At 69.1% G+C, this 16939-nt stretch overlaps 1 protein-coding gene across 1 annotated transcript in view; it reads right to left on the bottom strand.

The window, feature by feature from the left end:
• The window catches only part of SKI (SKI proto-oncogene), a 51211-nt gene extending 49383 nt beyond the window's left edge, over positions 1-1828 (bottom strand). The window contains exon 1 of the mRNA XM_008151711.3: positions 599-1828. Coding sequence (XP_008149933.1) covers positions 599-1567 — 969 coding nt within the window. The 5' untranslated portion in view covers positions 1568-1828. The remainder of the gene's footprint in view (positions 1-598) is intronic.
• Positions 1829-16939: the final 15111 nt, after the last annotated feature.

The following is a 16939-nucleotide window of genomic DNA, read 5'->3' as shown; positions in this document are numbered from 1 at the left end:
GCCCCCTGCCAGGGCGCCAGGACACGGGCTCTGTCTTTTAGTGTTTCCCGGGACTTCCAGGCACGCACAGAAAGGCTCTGCCGGGCCAAGTCCCGTCTGCGGGGACTGCGGGCAGGCACCCCTCCGACTGCGAGCCTGGGAGCTACGTGGTGATGGCAGTGCCCTTTGCCCCCACCTGGTCTGGACACTTCCTGAGGTACCCAGAGGAAGGCAGGCCTTGGCTACGGCTCCAGCCTGGGCCCAGCCCAGGTCTAACTTCCCAGGACTCTGGGCAGGAGCGTCCCGAGGCCCGAGGCCTGCCCTTCCCGGCCCTTCTGGGCAACTGCCGGGCCAGAGGGCTTCTCCACCCACCCGGCCGGGCCCTCCATGCCAGGCCGCTGGCTAGTCCTAGGGGGCCGGCCTCCCCGGCCACAGGACCCTCCCGGGGACTCCAAAGCTAACCTGACTCTCCTTCAAACAAAGCAAAACCCTGAGCCGTGGGGGAGGCAGCGCACAGGTCTCAGCCTGCAGAGACAGGGCCCCTGCCCGACGAGGCCCCCACCCTCTCCCCAGCCCCGCCCCTCCCGCTCCCTCCCCCGAGGCCGGCGGGGACACTCACCAGGGGCACCCTCCGCTTGTACTTGTTGCCGTAGTCGAACTTCTCCTTCACGTCGTCCAGGCAGCGGCCCAGGCGGGCCTGCTCCTCCTTGCCCGTGTAGTCCTGGCTCAGCAAGATGTAGGCCCGCCAGTTGGCGGAGTCGAAGCCCCAGTGGCAGGTCCGGTTCTCCAGGGCCTTGTGCGAGTGCACCACGAACTTGTGCGGCGGGTACATGAGGCGGCAGTCGAGGCACTGGATGCAGGCGGCGCTCGGGCTGCTGTAGAGCTCGGGCACCAGCAGCCCCTTGCACTTGCCGAAGCACTCGTGGTACACGCGCACGCTGCGCTCGCGCAGCTCCAGGCCCAGCGCCAGGCTGGCGGCCAGCTCCTTCTTGCAGGGCGGCGGGTAGGCGCCTCCGTAGAGCAGCGCGTTGCACAGGCGCTCCGCGTCCGTCTTGGTGATGAGCCCGCACGAGGGCGCCGAGAAGGGCAGGATGCCCATGACTTTGAGGATCTCCAGCTGGTCGGCCGTGCAGCGCGAGCAGTAGATGTGCAGCTCGTCGCACACCGAGTTGATCTGCTGCAGCGAGAAGTCACGCAGCACCGAGTTGAGGATCTGCGGCAGGCACAGGCGCTTCTCGCCGCCCACCACGAAGCACGAGATGGTCTCGCCCTCCAGGACGGTCTCGCAGCGCTCGGTGGAGCGGTCGGACGGCATGAAGAAGGGCCCGGGCAGCACGGGCGGCGGCGGCTGGATGGCGGGCAGGTGCAGCACGGGCGGCGGCTCGGCGGCGGCGGGGACCGGCGCGGCCACCGCGGCCGCGCCCGCTTCCTTGGCGCTCTCCTTCTTGTAGGCCTCCTGCGCCCAGCGCGCCGAGAAGGCTGCCGGGCCGCCCAGCGAGCTCATGGAGCTCAGGTGGAACTGCTCCAGCGTCTTCTGCAGCCCCGGGTGCGGCTGGAAGCCGCCGCGGCCGCCCGCCGCCGCCTCCATGGTGCGCTCCGGCTCCACGGGCCGCTCCCGATCCCGGGCGCCGGGGCCCCCGCGGCCCCCGCCGCCGCCCCGCGCGCCCCGGCGGCGGCCCCGGCCCCGGCCCCGGCCACCCCCCGCCGCCGGCTCCCGGACGATCACGGCCGCGGCCTCGGCCTCGCCCGGGGGCGCGAAGGGGAAGGCGGGCGGGGCGAAGGGGTCCCGCCGCTGGAGCCCGCCGCCGCCCGGGCCCGGCGCCACATCCACGCGCCCCGCGCCGCGCCCGCCGCCTGGGCCCCCCGCGCGCCCCCCGCGCGCCCCCCGGGCCCTAGGCGCGGGGCATGCCCCTGCGCGCGCCGCCAACGCCAACGCCAACGCTCGCGGGCCCGGGGCACGCGGGGGGCGCGCGGGCAGGTGCCGGCGCCGCGAGGCGCGAATCGCCGCGGTGGCCGAGGCCGAGGGGCCCGGGAGGAGCGGGGGCGCGGGCGCGGGGCCCGCCGGGCCGTCCTCGCGCGGCGCGCCGCCGCCGCCGCCCCGCTCCTCCCACCGCGCGGCGCCCGCCCGGCTCGTCCCGGCGGCGCTGGCCGGCCGCGTCGCGCCCGCCGCCGGCCGCCCCGGCCCGGCCCTGCCCGCGCCCACCCCGCCGCCCGCGCCGGCTCCGCGGCCCGCCCGTCCGCCCCCCGCGAGCGCGGCTTCCGGGGCGGCGGAGCGCCTGTGAGGCGGCCCTCAAAGCACGGCGGCGGCGGCGGCGGCGGCGGCGCGGGGATCGGCGTACATCCTCCCGGCGGCTCGCTCCGGCTCGGACTGAGCGCCCGGCGTTGAGCTCACGCCGCCGCCCCGCCCCGCGCCCCGCCCCGCGCCGCGCCGCCGCCCCGCCCCGCGCGCCGTCTGGGCCGCGCGTCCGCCTCAGCCGAGCGCCGGCCAGGAATGCGACCGCCCCACGGCCGGCTCTTCCAGGAACGCGCGCTCCCCCGCCCGCGCCGGGGCCGCTCGGCCGCGCTCGGGCCTGTCCGCCCGACACTCGGCCCCGTCCGCCCGGGACTCGGCCCTGCTCGGCCCCGCCCACCTGGGACTCGGCCCCGCTCGGCTCCTGTAGGCCCCGCCCACCTGGGACTCGGCCCCGCTCGGCTCCTGTAGGCCCCGCCCACCTGGGACTCGGCCCCGCTTGGCCCCGCCCTCCGGAAGGCCGCTCGGCGGGGGCGGCGGCGGCGCCGGGGGCCCCCTTTCCGGCCGAGGCCGCTTCCTGCGCGGCTGGGAGGGCTCCGGTCCCGCCGCCGACGCCGGGGCCCAGAAACCCACATGCGGCCCCGCCACAACCGCAAACCAGCGGGGAAGCGGGCGGGACGGGACCGCGCCGCGACCCCTTCCATGACGGGGTTGCAACACCGCACAACCCAGCTCCCCACTCACGACGGGGACGCCGCGAACACGGCCCGGGGTCCCCCACACGACGGGACCCCACGCAGTGGGACCCAAGGTCCGACCTAGGACAAGGACGCCACGGAACAATAAGGGTCACTAACACGTTAGGGTAGAAACACCCCGAGACCCCAGGCAGGAGACGCATCATTCAACACGTCCCAGGACCCCCCTCTGGCCAGTGCCGCATACACCCCCACCCCCGGGGATGTGCCCGAGCAGCACCCACCACCTCATGACCCTGCACCCTGGTCGCCCCCACGGCCAGCAGGACCGCCAGCCAGCAGCTTGGGCTCCCAGCTGTCCCCGCGCAGGACAGCGGGCTCAGGGGCAGGGGCTGTGCCTGGGATGGATGGCCCTGCACCCAGGGGGCTGTGCCCTGTGCTGGCCAGGCTGCGGCCAGGGCCAGGCCTAGGGTGGGTCCTCGGGAATGGGGACCCTGTGGGCCCCTTACCCTGCAGCCTCCCAGGCCAGAGAGCCACATCTGCAGTCCCCCCCGATGTGGCCCGTCCCCCACACTGGCTGTGTCCTGGGGCAGACAAAGCACCTGATGGCAGAGGACTAGGGAGCGGAACTTGGACAGGCGGGCGGGGTGGCCCCCAGAGGAGGCCTGGGGGTGGGGACTTGAAGTCGGGAGCAGTCCTGTCTGTTTTCAACCTGAGGGAGGATGGTAGCACCTTTTTCTCCACACCAGTGAGGGCACCCACACCAGCCTGGGCGTTGAGGGGCCTGGGACCACACCCACTTCAGCTTGGGTGGCCTTCAGCGTGTCACCTGCTGCTCCTACCTCCCCAGTGGAGGCTGGCACTGACCTCAAACCAGTGCTGCTGGGGGCAGCGCCGGCCCAGGGCGCTGGCCGGGCATCTCTGCAGACCTTGAGGTGCAGGCAGGTTTCTGGAGAGGCAGGTAGCTCGGGTGGGCGGGCAGGTGACCACACACCTTCCTGGCTGCAGACCCAGGCAGGCGCCCGGGGAGGAGCTGGGGTCTGAGGTTCAGGGTTTAGGGCTCCATGTTTGAAAACCAGACTGCTCCCCACCGTGGACGTGAGCCCCTCCCCACCCCCACCCCCACCCCCAGAAAAACCTGTGCCCTGGGGATGACCCATCCTGTCCTCACTCCCTTGACTTCTCTGGGTGCAAATATGAGATTAGGAAAGGAGCATTTAAAACCCAAGAGGCCCGGCCGTCGGGGCTCAGCGGTTGAGCATCGACCTACAAACCAGGAGGTCACGGGTTCGATTCCCGGTCAGGGCACATGCCCGGGTTGCGGGCTCCATCCCCAGCGGGGGGCGTGCAGGAGGCAGCCGATCCATGATTCTCTCTCATCATCGATGTTTCTCCCTCTCCCTCTCCCTTCCTCTCTGACATCAATAAAGACGTATTTTTTAAAAAGACATTGTCTTAAAACTTTGAATCTGAATAAATGTTCTCGGGTAACATGATCTTAACAGCTTAGAAAAGACCTTTGTCTTTGGTTCTACCACAGGCAACCTCAGCGCGAAGACGGTGCCGAGGGTTGACTTGTGAGGCCATCCCAGCAGAGCAGCCGGGGCGGGGCCGGGGGGGGGGGGGCAGGCCCGGCACGTGTGTGTGCAGCCTGGCAGCCTCCTGCCCGGGGAGCTGGGTCCTGGGCACAGCGGGGGGCACAGCCCCCGGAGCAGGGAGAGAGCAGCAGGGGGCACAGCTCCGGTGAGGAGCGTCGGTGCCTCGCGGCCGAGGTGGGCGTTCGCACCCGGGGACCCTGTGGGACCCTGTGGTTCGGGCTGGAATTCGCCATGAACGCGCCTCAGTGTTTGTGAGCAAGTGGAGCAGCGGCAGGTGAGGACGTGCGTGCAGACCTCCGCTTCGTCGGTAGCTGAGTCCAGAGAGGGGCCCGAGCGGCGGCTCCCCGCACCCCGCGGTCAGCCCACCGAGAACCGCGTCTCGGTTTCTACGTTCCATCCTCCGCTGGAAGGAACCAGGCTCGGCTGGTTGGGGCCTCGTCCCGCACACCGAGAGGTTTCGGGTTCGATTCCCAGTCAGGGCACATACGTAGGCTGTGGGACCCCCGGTTGGGGCAGGTGCAGGAGGCAACCGATCGATGCTTTTCTCTCTCTCTCCCTTCCTCTCTCTCTTTCAAATCAGTTTTTTTAAAAAAAAAACAACATACCCTCGGGTGAGGATTAAAAAGTAAATAAAAAAAGAGAGGAACCAGAGTGCTTTAGAGAATGGCGGGCCCCGGGGCCAGGAGGGACCGAGGGCTCACAGCAGGGCCGGCAGGTCAGAGGACACGGAGCCCCCCGCCCCGCCCCCGGGCCCCAGGGGAAATCAAAGAACATTGAACATAACCAGAGAATAAAACAGGAAACCACAAGCCCATGCATAGGTGAATATTTATTAAAATAAGTGTATTCAGCCCCAGCCGGTGTGGCTCAGTGGACAGAGCGTCGGCCTGAGGACTGAAGGGTCCCGGGTTCGATTCCGGCCAAGGGCACATGCCCAGGTTGCGGGCTCGATCCCCAGTAGGGGGCGTGCAGGAGGCAGCCGATCCACGATTCTCTCTCATCATTGATCTTTCTCTCTCTCCCTCTCCCTTCCTCTCGGAGATCAATAAAGAAATATAAACATAAAGTGAAGTGGATGTGTTCCCACGCTGAGGGTTTGGTGCGGGATGGGCTCTTGCAGAGTTCAAAGGTGCTCCCGCAAGGCTCCCGTTCGTCGCAGGGGAGGAAGCGCGGGCACCCAGGGGAGACACAGGCCGGGCCACCGTCACGGGGCCATCGGGTGGGTGCCCCCGGCCTCCGGGTCAACCTCGGTCCCGCCCCCCACGTCATGGCCACCACACTCCTGCCAGGGAGGACACCTCAGACGCCCACACGGGAAGGGGGGGGCTTTGTCCGGGACGGGCCGGAACCTGTGTCAGGCCGGCAGTCAGGGAAAGGCCGCGGAATGTTCTGGACCCGTGGGGACTGAACAGGCGGGAAGGCCCGGCACCAGGTGCGGCCCCGGGATCGCCTCACTCCCGAGGGCGTTAACGGGACCCCCAGGAAGCCTCGGTGTGGTCGGGGACCCAGCCCGGGACGGGGTGCGCGGCGCCCTCGTCTGGGGTGCAGGACCCCGTGCCGCCGCCACCCGTCAGGCGCTGTTCCTGCGGCTTTTCTGGAAGCTGGAAACTGGGAAGGTAGGAAACACGCCTTTTTAAAAATACATTTTTATTGATTTGAGAGAGGAAGGGAGAGGAAGAGAGAGAGAAGCATCAGTGGTGAGAGAGACCATTGGCTGGCTGCCTCCTGCACGCCCTGACTGGGGATCGAACCCAGGACCCTCAGTCCGCAGGCCGGCGCTCTCTCCACTGAGCCACCCCAGCCAGGGCAGACCCCAGCTCTCAGGCCGGTGTGGGGGTGTGGGCGGCCTCACTGAGCAGCCCAGCAGGGGCTCCAGCAGTCCTACCCTCGGGCCCTCGGGCGAGGCCTGAGCGGAGCGGACGGACACAGGGACACGTGGAGCCGCGCCCCCCCCCACCCCCCTCCCGTGACTCCAACTCCAACGCCCTCGGGAGGATCTGCCCTGCCCAGCCATCGCCAGGCGCCCAGAGCACACGGCCCTCTGCACCCCTCTGCACCCCTCTGCATCCCTCTGCACCCCCTCTGCACCCCTCTGCACCCCCTCTGCACCCCTCTGCACCCCCTCTGCACCGCCAGGGAAGACACGCGCAAGGGAGCTCCGAGGTGCGGGAGGCAGGAGGGCACTGGAGCCCCAGGTGAGCGGGGGAGGGAGCAGCAGCCACTGGGTGGGACTGGGCGGTGCAGGGCTTCCAGCTTCCGTCACAACAACCCGAGCTGGGAAGGGGCTGTGGGTCTAGGAAGGGGTCGGAGGGGACATGGAGACAGCGCTCGGCCTGGAGGTGGAGCTGGGGAGCAGCCAGCCAGGCCAGGGCAGAGGTCAGGGTGACCGGAAGACAGGATGCCGATGCCTTCACCAGGTCAAAGCGTCAGGGGAGCCTGAGAGACGGGGAGGGACAGCCACAGGCACAGGGAGAAGCCGCGGCCAGAAACTGCAGCCAGCAAACAACTCCAGGGAACTAAAGTGCACCGTGCTGACGCAGCTGGAGCCGGGCACGCCCCGAGGATGCAGTGCCTCCCCTGGAGAGGGGGCGGAGAGAGCAGGGTGGGGGTGGGGGTGCTGGGGAGAGCCCAGGCAGCTCGCCGTGTCAGGAACTGTCCTCCCGGGGAAAGCAGCGAGAACACACCTGGAAATGGGAGGAGAATCAGACAGGAAGCAGCAGACAGCCCGGCCGAGGGGCTCAGTGGTTGAGCATCGACCTATGAACCACGAGGTCAGGGTTCAATTCCCGGTCAGGGCACAGGCCCGGGTTAAGGGCTTGATCCCCAGTGTGGGGCGTGCAGGAGGCAGCCAATCCATGATTCTCTCGCATCATTGATGTTTCTATCTCTCCCTCTCCCTTCCTCTCTGAAATCAATAAAAGATAGATATAGATGATATAGATATAGATATAGATATAGATATAGATATAGATATGGATATAGATATAGATATAGATATGGATATGGATATGGATATGGATGTGGATATAGGTATGGAGATGGAGATGGAGATGGAGGTGGAGGTGGAGGTGGAGATGGAGAAGGAGATGGAGATGGAGATGGAGAAGGAGAAGGAGATGGAGATGGAGATGGAGGAGGAGATGGAGATGGAGATGAGATGGAGATGGAGATGGTGATGGAGGAGGAGATGGAGATGGAGATGGAGGTGGAGATGGTGATGGAGGAGGAGATGGAGATGGAGATGGTGATGGAGATGGAGATGGTGATGGAGGAGGAGATGGAGATGGAGGAAGAGATGGAGATGGAGATGGAGATGGAGATGGAGGAGGAGATGGAGATGGAGATGGAGATGGAGGAGGAGATGGAGATGGAGATGGAGATGGAGGAGGAGATGAGATGGGTCAAAGCAGCAGCTGAAAGAATCGAGGGCTGCTGCCAGGGCGCCGGGCCAGCACCAGGAGGGCGTGGGGACCTCTGCAGACTTGGCACGAGGATGCCGCCCTCTGGGTTCTCTCCGGGATTCTTTTCTTCCTAATCTGTGTATCTTTCTTGGGTAAGAATTCAAACAAACAAACCAGTGCTCTAAACTAAAAATAAATAACAAGCGAAAACAAACTGACATTCCCACCGCCAAGCGCCCAAATCCGGGACGTTCCGGAACACTCTGCACCAGTCGTCGGCGGAGGAAGGGGTCAGAGTGGGACCCACAGCGTTTAAAGCGACGATGACAGGACACTGGCGACCGGCCGCCGCCGCCGCCGCCGCGGCACTTAGGTTTCCCGGTTTCTCCAGCCTGGAGGTCCCGTGTCGGGAAACACGGAAGCAGGGTCTGCCCGCCGAGTGAGGGAGCTACAGAGGTTTTTGTTGTTAATCTCCCCCGAGGAGATTTTTCCATTGACTTTTAGAGAGTGGAAGGGAGTGAGGGAGAGAGAGAGACATCGGTAAGAGAGACACGGCGATTGGCTGGCCCCCGCACTGGGATCCAGCCTGCCACGGGGTGCGTGCCCTTGACAGGAAATGAACCGGGACCCTCCGGTCCACGGGCCGACGCTCTATCCACGACGCTCGCTCTAACCGGCGCGAGCAGAGACTTGCACTTCTTTGCGCTGACCTGCGCTCTCCAGTCCCAGAAAAGCTGCTCTCAGCTTTGTTGATCTTCACTGTTGTTTCTTCTGGACCCTTCCGGCCGGGAGGGACCCTCCCTCCCTCCCTCCCTCCTGGAACCGTCTGTGGGGTCAGCCGCCTGGACCCTACGAGGGCTAATGTCCCACAGGCGGAGGGTGTGAGTGGGCCTCCCCTGGAGGGGGTCGGGGGCTGGGGCCTGAGCGGGGTCACACGTGGGTCCCAGCATCCAGCACGAAGCCCAGACCTGTGTCGTGGGGTCGAGAAAGGCGATGCCGGGAGTCCCGCTAGTCTCACCCTGGAGAGCGGGAGCCGGCCTCGCAGTGGGGTGCCTGCCTGGGCTGTGCCTTTAGGTCCCTCCCTCTCCCACTGCGGACAGCACCCCACAGCCCGCCCCTGCCCGCCGCTGCCCTTGGCTTCCGGGAGGTGGGAGGAGGAGAAGCGGGCCCGGTTCCGTGCCAGCCCCGGGCTCCGTGGCACTGCCAACCTGACGGCCCGGCCTCGGCTGCGGACGCCGCCGGACGGGGCAACGCCAGGGCCGGGCAGCCTCTCGGGCCCGGGCAGGCACTGGGCTGCCCTGGGGGGATGGCTTGGCCACACCCGGGATGGAGGGGCCTGGCCCAGGCCCCAGGCCAGGGGCTGGGGGGCGGGCGGCTCTGGTGCCCCTTCCCCGGGGAGAGCCCTGCGGCGGCAGCAGGAACCGGGAGGCGCACGGAGGCCTCGCCTGCCTGGGGCTCCGGCCCGGGGGCTGCTGGCCTGGCTCTGGGGACGTGTCCTCGGCCGGGGGTCACTGCAGCCAGGCCTGGCCTGGAGGAGCCTGAGAGCCTGCCCCGGCCCCGGCCCCGCCTCCACCCGCAGGCCCCTGGCCCCTGGAGCGTCCCGTGCCGCTCGGAATGTGCACCTCGCTGGCCGTGCTGCCCGGGGCCCCGGCCACACCTGGCCGATCAAAGGCTGGCCGCCCCCGCCTGTGCCCTGTGGCCCTGGGCCAGAGCCCCTCCTCGGGGAACGCGGGGTCCGAGGGGGAGGGGGCCGTCCCCTGGCCCCACAGTCACTGCTGAGTGCCGCCAGGGGCACGGGGCACGACGGGGCAGGAGGGCGGGTCCTCGCGCAGTGTTGCACCCGCACCTTCCCGCCTTGGCCCCGGCCCGAGCGCCGCCGTGACCAGTCGCCCGGGCCAGGTCAGATGGGAGCAGGCCCACAGGCTCTGAGCCCTCAGGCGTCTGCCCTCCAGGCACCAGGGGTGGCACCATCCCAGACTCACAGCCGGGCCTGCCAGGCTCGGGGCGGCCCGTTCACACGTGCAAGGGCACGGGAACCAGGTGAGGCAGCCATGCGGGGGGAGGGGGGGGAGGCGCCACAGGAGGGCTCTGGGGGTGGGCGGGGACCAGGAGGTGCTCTGAGAACCCACCCCAGGGACCCCAGAGCCCCTCCACCCACCTTACCCCCCAGCAGCCAGTGAGGCCGGAGGTCCGCCTCCAGTTCTATGCAGGACTCGCCCCTCCCGCCCCAGCCCCGCCCTGGCTGCCCACTCCCCCAGGAGGCCCCCTCCCCACGGCACTGCCCACCGTCTGGGAGCAGGGCTGCCCCTCGCTGCACGCCCAGCACCATCTGGGGCGCCTATGCCCTGGCCCAGGCCCCCGCACCGTTGTCCCTCTGCACTCACTGCCCTTCCCTGTCCGGGGCCCTGGAGTGAGGGGGCGGGGCCTGACAAGGGTCTGAGGAGAGGAGGCTGGGGCCCCAGGCCATCCTCCAACAGGAGGCAGGTACTCCACGCTGCGGGGCTGGGGGCAGGCGCCCGTGCGGCCGAGGGGCTCTGCTCTCAGCCCCTCAGCCCCAGGAGCTGCCTGCAGCCCCACTGCGTCCCCCCTGCAGCCCCTTCCCCTCCTGGGACAGGGCGGCTGGGCTGGCCTCGGGGTCGGGGCCTGTCACAGGGGAGGTGGGGGACCCCACAGCCCAGAGGGAGGAGGCTTGCATGGCTGGGGGCGGCATCTGGCAGGAGGGGAGGAAGGAGAGGCCACCCCAGAGCAGCAGAGCACCCCCCCCCTCCGCTGAGGCGGGAGCAGCGAGCAGAGGGCAGCTGACCCCTCCCCCCGAGGCTCCGAGCTGCTCCCAGAGGGTCCCGGGGGCGTCGCAGGGCCGGGGTTCTGACACCGAGGTCCTGCCAGCATCTGGCTGGCCCAGGGGGCGGGACGACAAGGGGGTTCTGGCCACGCCCTGCACCCAGCAGCCCCTCCGCCCCACAGGCCCCGGCCCCTCTCAGTTCCCCGGCAGGCCCCTCCGCCCTCCTGCCGTCATTCCTGGCAGGCGCGGCAGTGAGCTCACTCGTTACATAAGGCGTGTGAGCTGTTCCCCGCACGCGGCTCCATTTCCCCTCTCCCCATCCGAGCACCAGCCACCGAAACCCAGGGGGCGCCCCCAGCCCCACCCAGGCCCCTCCTCCAGCACCCCGAGGACCAGGGCTTCTGCAGGAGACGAGACGCGGTTCCTTCCAGGCACCCTAGGAAGTGGGCACCCCGGGGCCAGCACCCCAGGCCCCGTGGGCGGGTGTTGCTGACACACTGTCCGGGGTGAGGTGCTCTGGTCTTGGGGTGGGGGGCTCCCCCGGTGGCAGCCCCACCTGGTGCCCTTGGCGGGGACGGGCGCTCTCGGGCGGGGCAGCACCCAGATTTCAGTTTGGTCAGAACAGAGGACCCAGCGAAGTGCCACCTGGGGGCGCAGCCCTCCTCGAAGCTGCAGGGGGACCCCAGGACTGGGCATCAGGGGAGAGGGGTCCAGGGACCTCCTGTGGCCTGGAGCCAAGGGTGACCCGGAGGGCACGGTGGACACGAGGGTCGTACAGGCCGAGGGCCGGGCACCCGAAGGGCCTGAGAGGAGCCGCAGGCGCCTCCTCGCCCGGAGGGACCGTCCCTGGGGGCCACGGGGCTGGAGCCGGGAACAGCGTGGCACCGAGCGGAGGCTGGAGGCCTGTCCACGGCCTGGCGGGGCTGGTGGCCCCGCTTCCTCTTTCCACGGAGAATTGGGGGGAAGGGGGGGCCTGCACGGACCTCTCCCAGCCCCGCCCATCGGAAGCCCTTGTGCTCTGGACTTGCAGTCGGCCCCTGTCCCTGCGGGAGCCGGCCGCACCGCCACACCCTGCTGCTCGGGGACAAAGCTCCGGCAGGGACGGGACCTCGCGCCCGCCAGCGTGCGCCCGCAGAGCCAGCACCCCAGGCCCCGCCAGGAGCAGGCCCAGCTTTCCTTTCTTTACAGACTCCAGTTCTTGGAACTTACACCCTCTTGGGTTTGCTATTTTTACCCACCCTGAGCCTTCCGGTCTCCATGGCGACGCCTCCAAACAGCAGATTCCAGGCAGCAGTGACGTCACCTTTCCCTTTCCTGCCGCTCAGGCCTGGAGGCACCGCTGAGCCGCGCGAGGGCTGCAGGCCGCCCGGGCTCTGCTCACACCCCCGCCCCAGCTCCCCAAGTCAGACCCCGGGTCTGCGGGCCCCGCTGGCCTCTCTCCTGCTGGCCCGGCGCTGGGCCTCGGGCGGCGTCCCTCTCTGTGCCCCCGAGAGGCTGTGCTGGGGCCCCGGGCAGAGGGCACGGGCCCAGGAGCTGCCTCCCCTCCATCCCCATCCCGCCATCGGCCGCCCTGTGGGAGCTGCCGCAGGCCCTGGGGCGGGAGGGGGGGGCGGGGGCGGGGGAGAGCCGGGAGGCCGGGCAGGGGCCTTGCTGGCCCGGGAAGCCCCTGTGGCATCCATCGGAGCCGGGGCGGCCCCAGCAGCTGGCAGAGGTGGCGAGTGCACCAGGAGGCCTGTGGCCTGGTCTGCCCCGCGCCCGCCAGAGTGCCCGTGGCAGCTGGCCCCTTGTGGAGGCTGCTGGACGCCCGGGCCAGGGCTGCTGCCCTCCTGCTGGCTGGTGGCCACGTCCAGGCTGCTGCAGGCCGCCCCCCCCATCCCTCCGTCCCCCTCAGCAGCTGGAGGAGGGGCCCGGCTCTTGGTCATCGGGCTGAGTCTCTGGCTGGGCCGCCCTCTACACTGCTGCCCGGCAGCACCGCCCTGAGCTCTGCCTGCAGCCTACGCCAGGGACGGGACCCTCAGGGCTGGGGGCCCCCTCTGACCCGAAGGGGGTGCGGGCGGGGGCTGCCTGCACCCTGGTCCCCCCTCCTGGAGAAGCACCCCACCCCGGGTGCCTGCTTGGCTGTGGCCTGGGACGGGAGCAGGAATGGCGGGGAAGCCCTGCAGAGCCTCGCCGAGGGCACTTGGGGAGCTGCACCCCCTCCCCAGCGCCCCCCCCCCCCAGAAGCGCCCTCCCTCGTGGCCCTGAGTCCCCAGCTTGTGCAGGCCTGCACCTGCCTGTGGGGGGCTGGGGTCCGTCCCTGAGCAGGGCCTGCTCCTCCCGTCACCCCACACGACTAAATAACCTCCAGCCCCCCCGCCCCTTGGCCTGGACACAGGCGTGGTGGGGTAGGAATGAGGGGAACAGGGGGGCTGCGGGCTTTGTGGGGGGCTGGAGCCCCCGGCACAGGCCGCACGAGGGCAGGGCCGCCCTCCGTTCGATGGCGTCCGGCTGCAGCCTCGGCTCGAGAGGCGGTTTCGAGGCCGCATTCCTGCCTTCCCGCTGGGTCTCGGGTACGAAGTCCCAACTCGCCTCCCTGGACGGGGCAGGCGCACCGCAGGTCCGGGCACGAGGCAGGCAGGTGGGCGGCCCGGCCCGAACCCCACACAGACGCGCGCGCACGGGAAGGCGCACGGGAGCACGGCGCTGGGGAGGTGGGCCTTTCCGCCCGCCCCGCGGAGCCGCCCTGTCCCTGGCTGAGTGCCGGCCGGTGCCAGGAGGGGCCCTGGGAGAGGCCCCGGCCCGGTGGGCGAAGACCCTGCTGCTGGCCCAGGTGCCCGCCATGGGGGCTCTAAGGGCGGTGGGCACGGCCTGTTCAGTTAAGCACCTACTTCAGCCCGGCCCGTGTGGCTCAGAGGTTGAGTGTCGACCTATGAACCAGGAGGTCACAGTTCAATTCCCGGTCAGGGCACGTGCCCAGGTTGCGGGCTCGGTCCCCATTGTGGGGCGTGCAGGAGGCAGCTGGTCAATGATTCACTCTCATCATTGATGTTTCTATCTCTCCCTCTCCCTTCCTCTCTGAAGTCAATAAAAATGTATTCTGTGTATAAAAAAGCACCTACTTCAACAGGCTCCATCTGGGCAGAAGGCAGGAGGGCAGACAAGGGCTCTGGGGTCTATGGGACAGGGGTCAGGGGCTGTGGGACAGGGAGGGGCGGCAGGGAGGACAGGGGGCCTGGCCCCTCACCGTTACCCACAGGCAGCCCCGCCCGCTCTCTGTGGCCTCTGTCCCCGCCCTCCTCACTGGGGGGACATGGGGGGGCGTGTCAGGCCCAGGCTCCTGCCCCTGCCCTTCCTCCAGACACTTAGGCCCCCACAGGAGGCCCTGGTCTGAGCTCAGGCCGTGGCGTGCCCTGCCCAGGCGGGGCCTGGCCTGCAGGGCTGTGCGGGGGGGTGGGGGGGCCCAGGCCAGGCGGAGGAGTTGATCGAGCGGCAGGCGCCCCGTCCCTCAGGGCTCGCGGGGACCTGCTCTCAGGAAGAACAGGCGGGTGCGGCAGGCGGGGAGCCGGGTCCAGGGGCTCCTGGGAGGAGAGGGGGAGAGGTGGGCGTCCTGGCAGCAGGGCCCCCACAGAGGGGGAGGGCAGGGTCACGAGAGGCGGGTAGCAGGAGGGGAGCAGGGACAGGAACCCCTGTTCACCCCCAGGGGTCAGGGGCTGAGGTCGCTGCTCTGACCCCGGAGGCCCCCCAGCCACGGGCCATGCTGGCTGCTAGGTGGCCGCTGCCCGGGCCGTGGGCAGTGCCCGAGGGTGGAGGGAGGTGCGACCCGCAGCCGGGCCCCCACTTTCCTGCTGGGAAAACTGAGGCCAAAGGAGGACGCGATTGGAACCAGATGAGGCTGTTTTGCTGGACACTTTGTTCCCGGCCCCGCCCCAGCCTGGCTCAGGGCGAGAGGGACCCCGAGGGGAGGCCCTCGCCCAGCTCCAGCCCCTCTCTGTCCCAGCAGCCCCTCCCTGCTGCCCAGGGTCCTGCCCACTCGGGCCGCAGTGCAGGGGTTAAGTAAATAGGCCACTTCGAAGGCGGGACCCGGGGCTGGCGGGACCTGGGCGCAGGCCGAGGGCTGCCGCCGACCACCCGGCCCGTACCCAGCGCCCCACAGACCCACGGGGAGGGTGGACGGTCTGTGGAGGGCGCTGGGTGGAGGCCAAGGCCAGCGCCCTCCGCAGACCGTCCACCTCAGGCCGCGCTCCCGCGGGCTCTGGCCCCGAGAGTAATGTTGAACTTGGACGGGCTGGCAGACAACTGCAGGGCTGGAGCGAACAACAGGTTTGGATTGCAGTCTGCCTGCCAGGAAGGGGAGAGGGGAGGGGAGGGAGAGAGGGCAGAGTGGGGGGAAGAGAGAGCAGGCGGGAGGCGGGAGGCGGCGGGGACCAGCCACTCCAGGGGCCACTGGGCCTGGACCCCTCACAGGCCTCAGGACCGCCCCCAGCAGGCGCTTGGCGGCCGAATGGCTGAGGTGCACCTGGGGATGTGGCTGAGCCCTACAGCCTCAGTTTCCCCTTTGGGAGAGCGCTGGGCTCCTGCTCTGGGGCAGGGACACAGGACATGTACACATGCACACACAGTTCACATGAACACACCCATGTGCACATACACCACACACACAATACATGAGCATGTATGTACACACACCACACGTTCACACACCACATGTATGCACACAATACATGAGCACACACAAACACACATCACATGCACACACATCACATGTACACACCCATGTGCACACACATCGCATGTACATGTGCACACACACAGAGAACATAGAACGCACAGTGTGAGCAGAATGGCCGCCGGGAGCTCTGAGGCTTCGACCCCGGGCTGGAAACGCCGGAAGCGGGAGCAGAGCGGAGGCTCCTGTGTGGGTCGGGGTAGGGCGGGCAGGACTGCCCCCAGGCTGCCCCCAGTGCGCCCTCCTCGGAGGGTCTGCACCCCACGCCCCCAGGGCATCGTCTGCCCGTCAGCCCAGGTCCATCCCCGTTTCCAAAGGCCTTGGAGTTCCCCCTGCGGGCACCCTGCCTGCACCCACACGCCCTGGGCACCTGGGGGTGAGTGGGCCCCAGGCTGTGGTCCTCAGAGAGGCGCCGTGACCCCGGGGCCGCGGGGCCGCAGGGCCGGCCTGGGGTCTGCACACTTGGCGGGGCCCTTCCCTGCGCCCTGCGGCCGGACGCCTCCTCGCGCATCGCGGGGAAGACGAGCTGCTATTTGGGAGCCCTGACCACCCGGCTCCACTGGGCGGCGGAAGTTTGGGCTGCTGGTCAGTGCGGCTCCTCTGGGGTCCCCCACGGCCACGGGTGCACAGGCCAGTGATGCTGGCAGGACGGGCACCAGACCCGGACCCGGCTGCGGGCCTGGGCGGCTGGCCATGCGGGCCCATCGGGCTGGGACAGGGCTGTCCATCGGTCCCGGGAGCAGCCGGGGGCAGCTGGGCACCGGGGAGGGAAGAGCAGGCCTCACCCTCTGCCCAGACTCGGGCTGGGTCTCCCAGGCGCTCTGTGTGCCCAGCACGTCCCTCACTCCCTGACCCTGACCCTGACCCTGACCCTGACCCCCACACAAGGTCACTTGGGCACAGAGTCAGCAAGGTCGTGGCTCAGGCCGCTCAGCCCAGGGACCCGGTTCAAGCCCCAGCCCGGTGCTCGCTGTCACATGGCCTACGGCACAGGGACAATGGGGGGCCCAGCCTCAGGGCCCATCTGTCCGTGGGGGGAGGAGGGAGGAGCACCCCCTATCACGGGGCTGGTGCAGGCTGGTGCCTGGGGAGTGAGTGCAGAGGGCCAGTCCCCCCCCCCCCCCCCCCAGGCACCTGGGTGCCTCCGGGGCAGGATGGGGGAACAGAGGGGCCCAGCAGCTCACTCGCTCTGGCCCTGATGCAACCTCATGTCTGCATCCCAGTTTGGTTCTGACAAATGGGGGACCTGCACACCTGGCCCCCACCCCCCCGCCTCCACCCCTGGCAGAGCCTGGGGGCACCATCAGCCTGAGCCGGGCGTGAAGGGCTGCTCAGGCCTCAGCCACCTGCTGTCGCTCCCTGGAGGGCGGGCAGCCAGGCCAGGCTTCCCCGGAGGGAAGGAGGTGCTGGGCCGACCCCACGCAGGACCGCCCAGGCCGTGGCCGCCTGCCCAGCTCTGTGGGAGGGGCTTCGGCCACAGAGAAGCCGGGGTCCTGCGGGGGAAGGAGATGGTGGGAGAGGGGCGGCGGGCTGTTCCAGGGCCTGG

Source organism: Eptesicus fuscus, chromosome 9 (genome assembly GCF_027574615.1).
Source record: "Eptesicus fuscus isolate TK198812 chromosome 9, DD_ASM_mEF_20220401, whole genome shotgun sequence".
Taxonomy (NCBI): Eukaryota; Metazoa; Chordata; class Mammalia; order Chiroptera; family Vespertilionidae; genus Eptesicus; species Eptesicus fuscus.
Note: the sequence above shows the minus strand (reverse complement) of the source record. Positions and strands in the feature narration are given on the sequence as shown.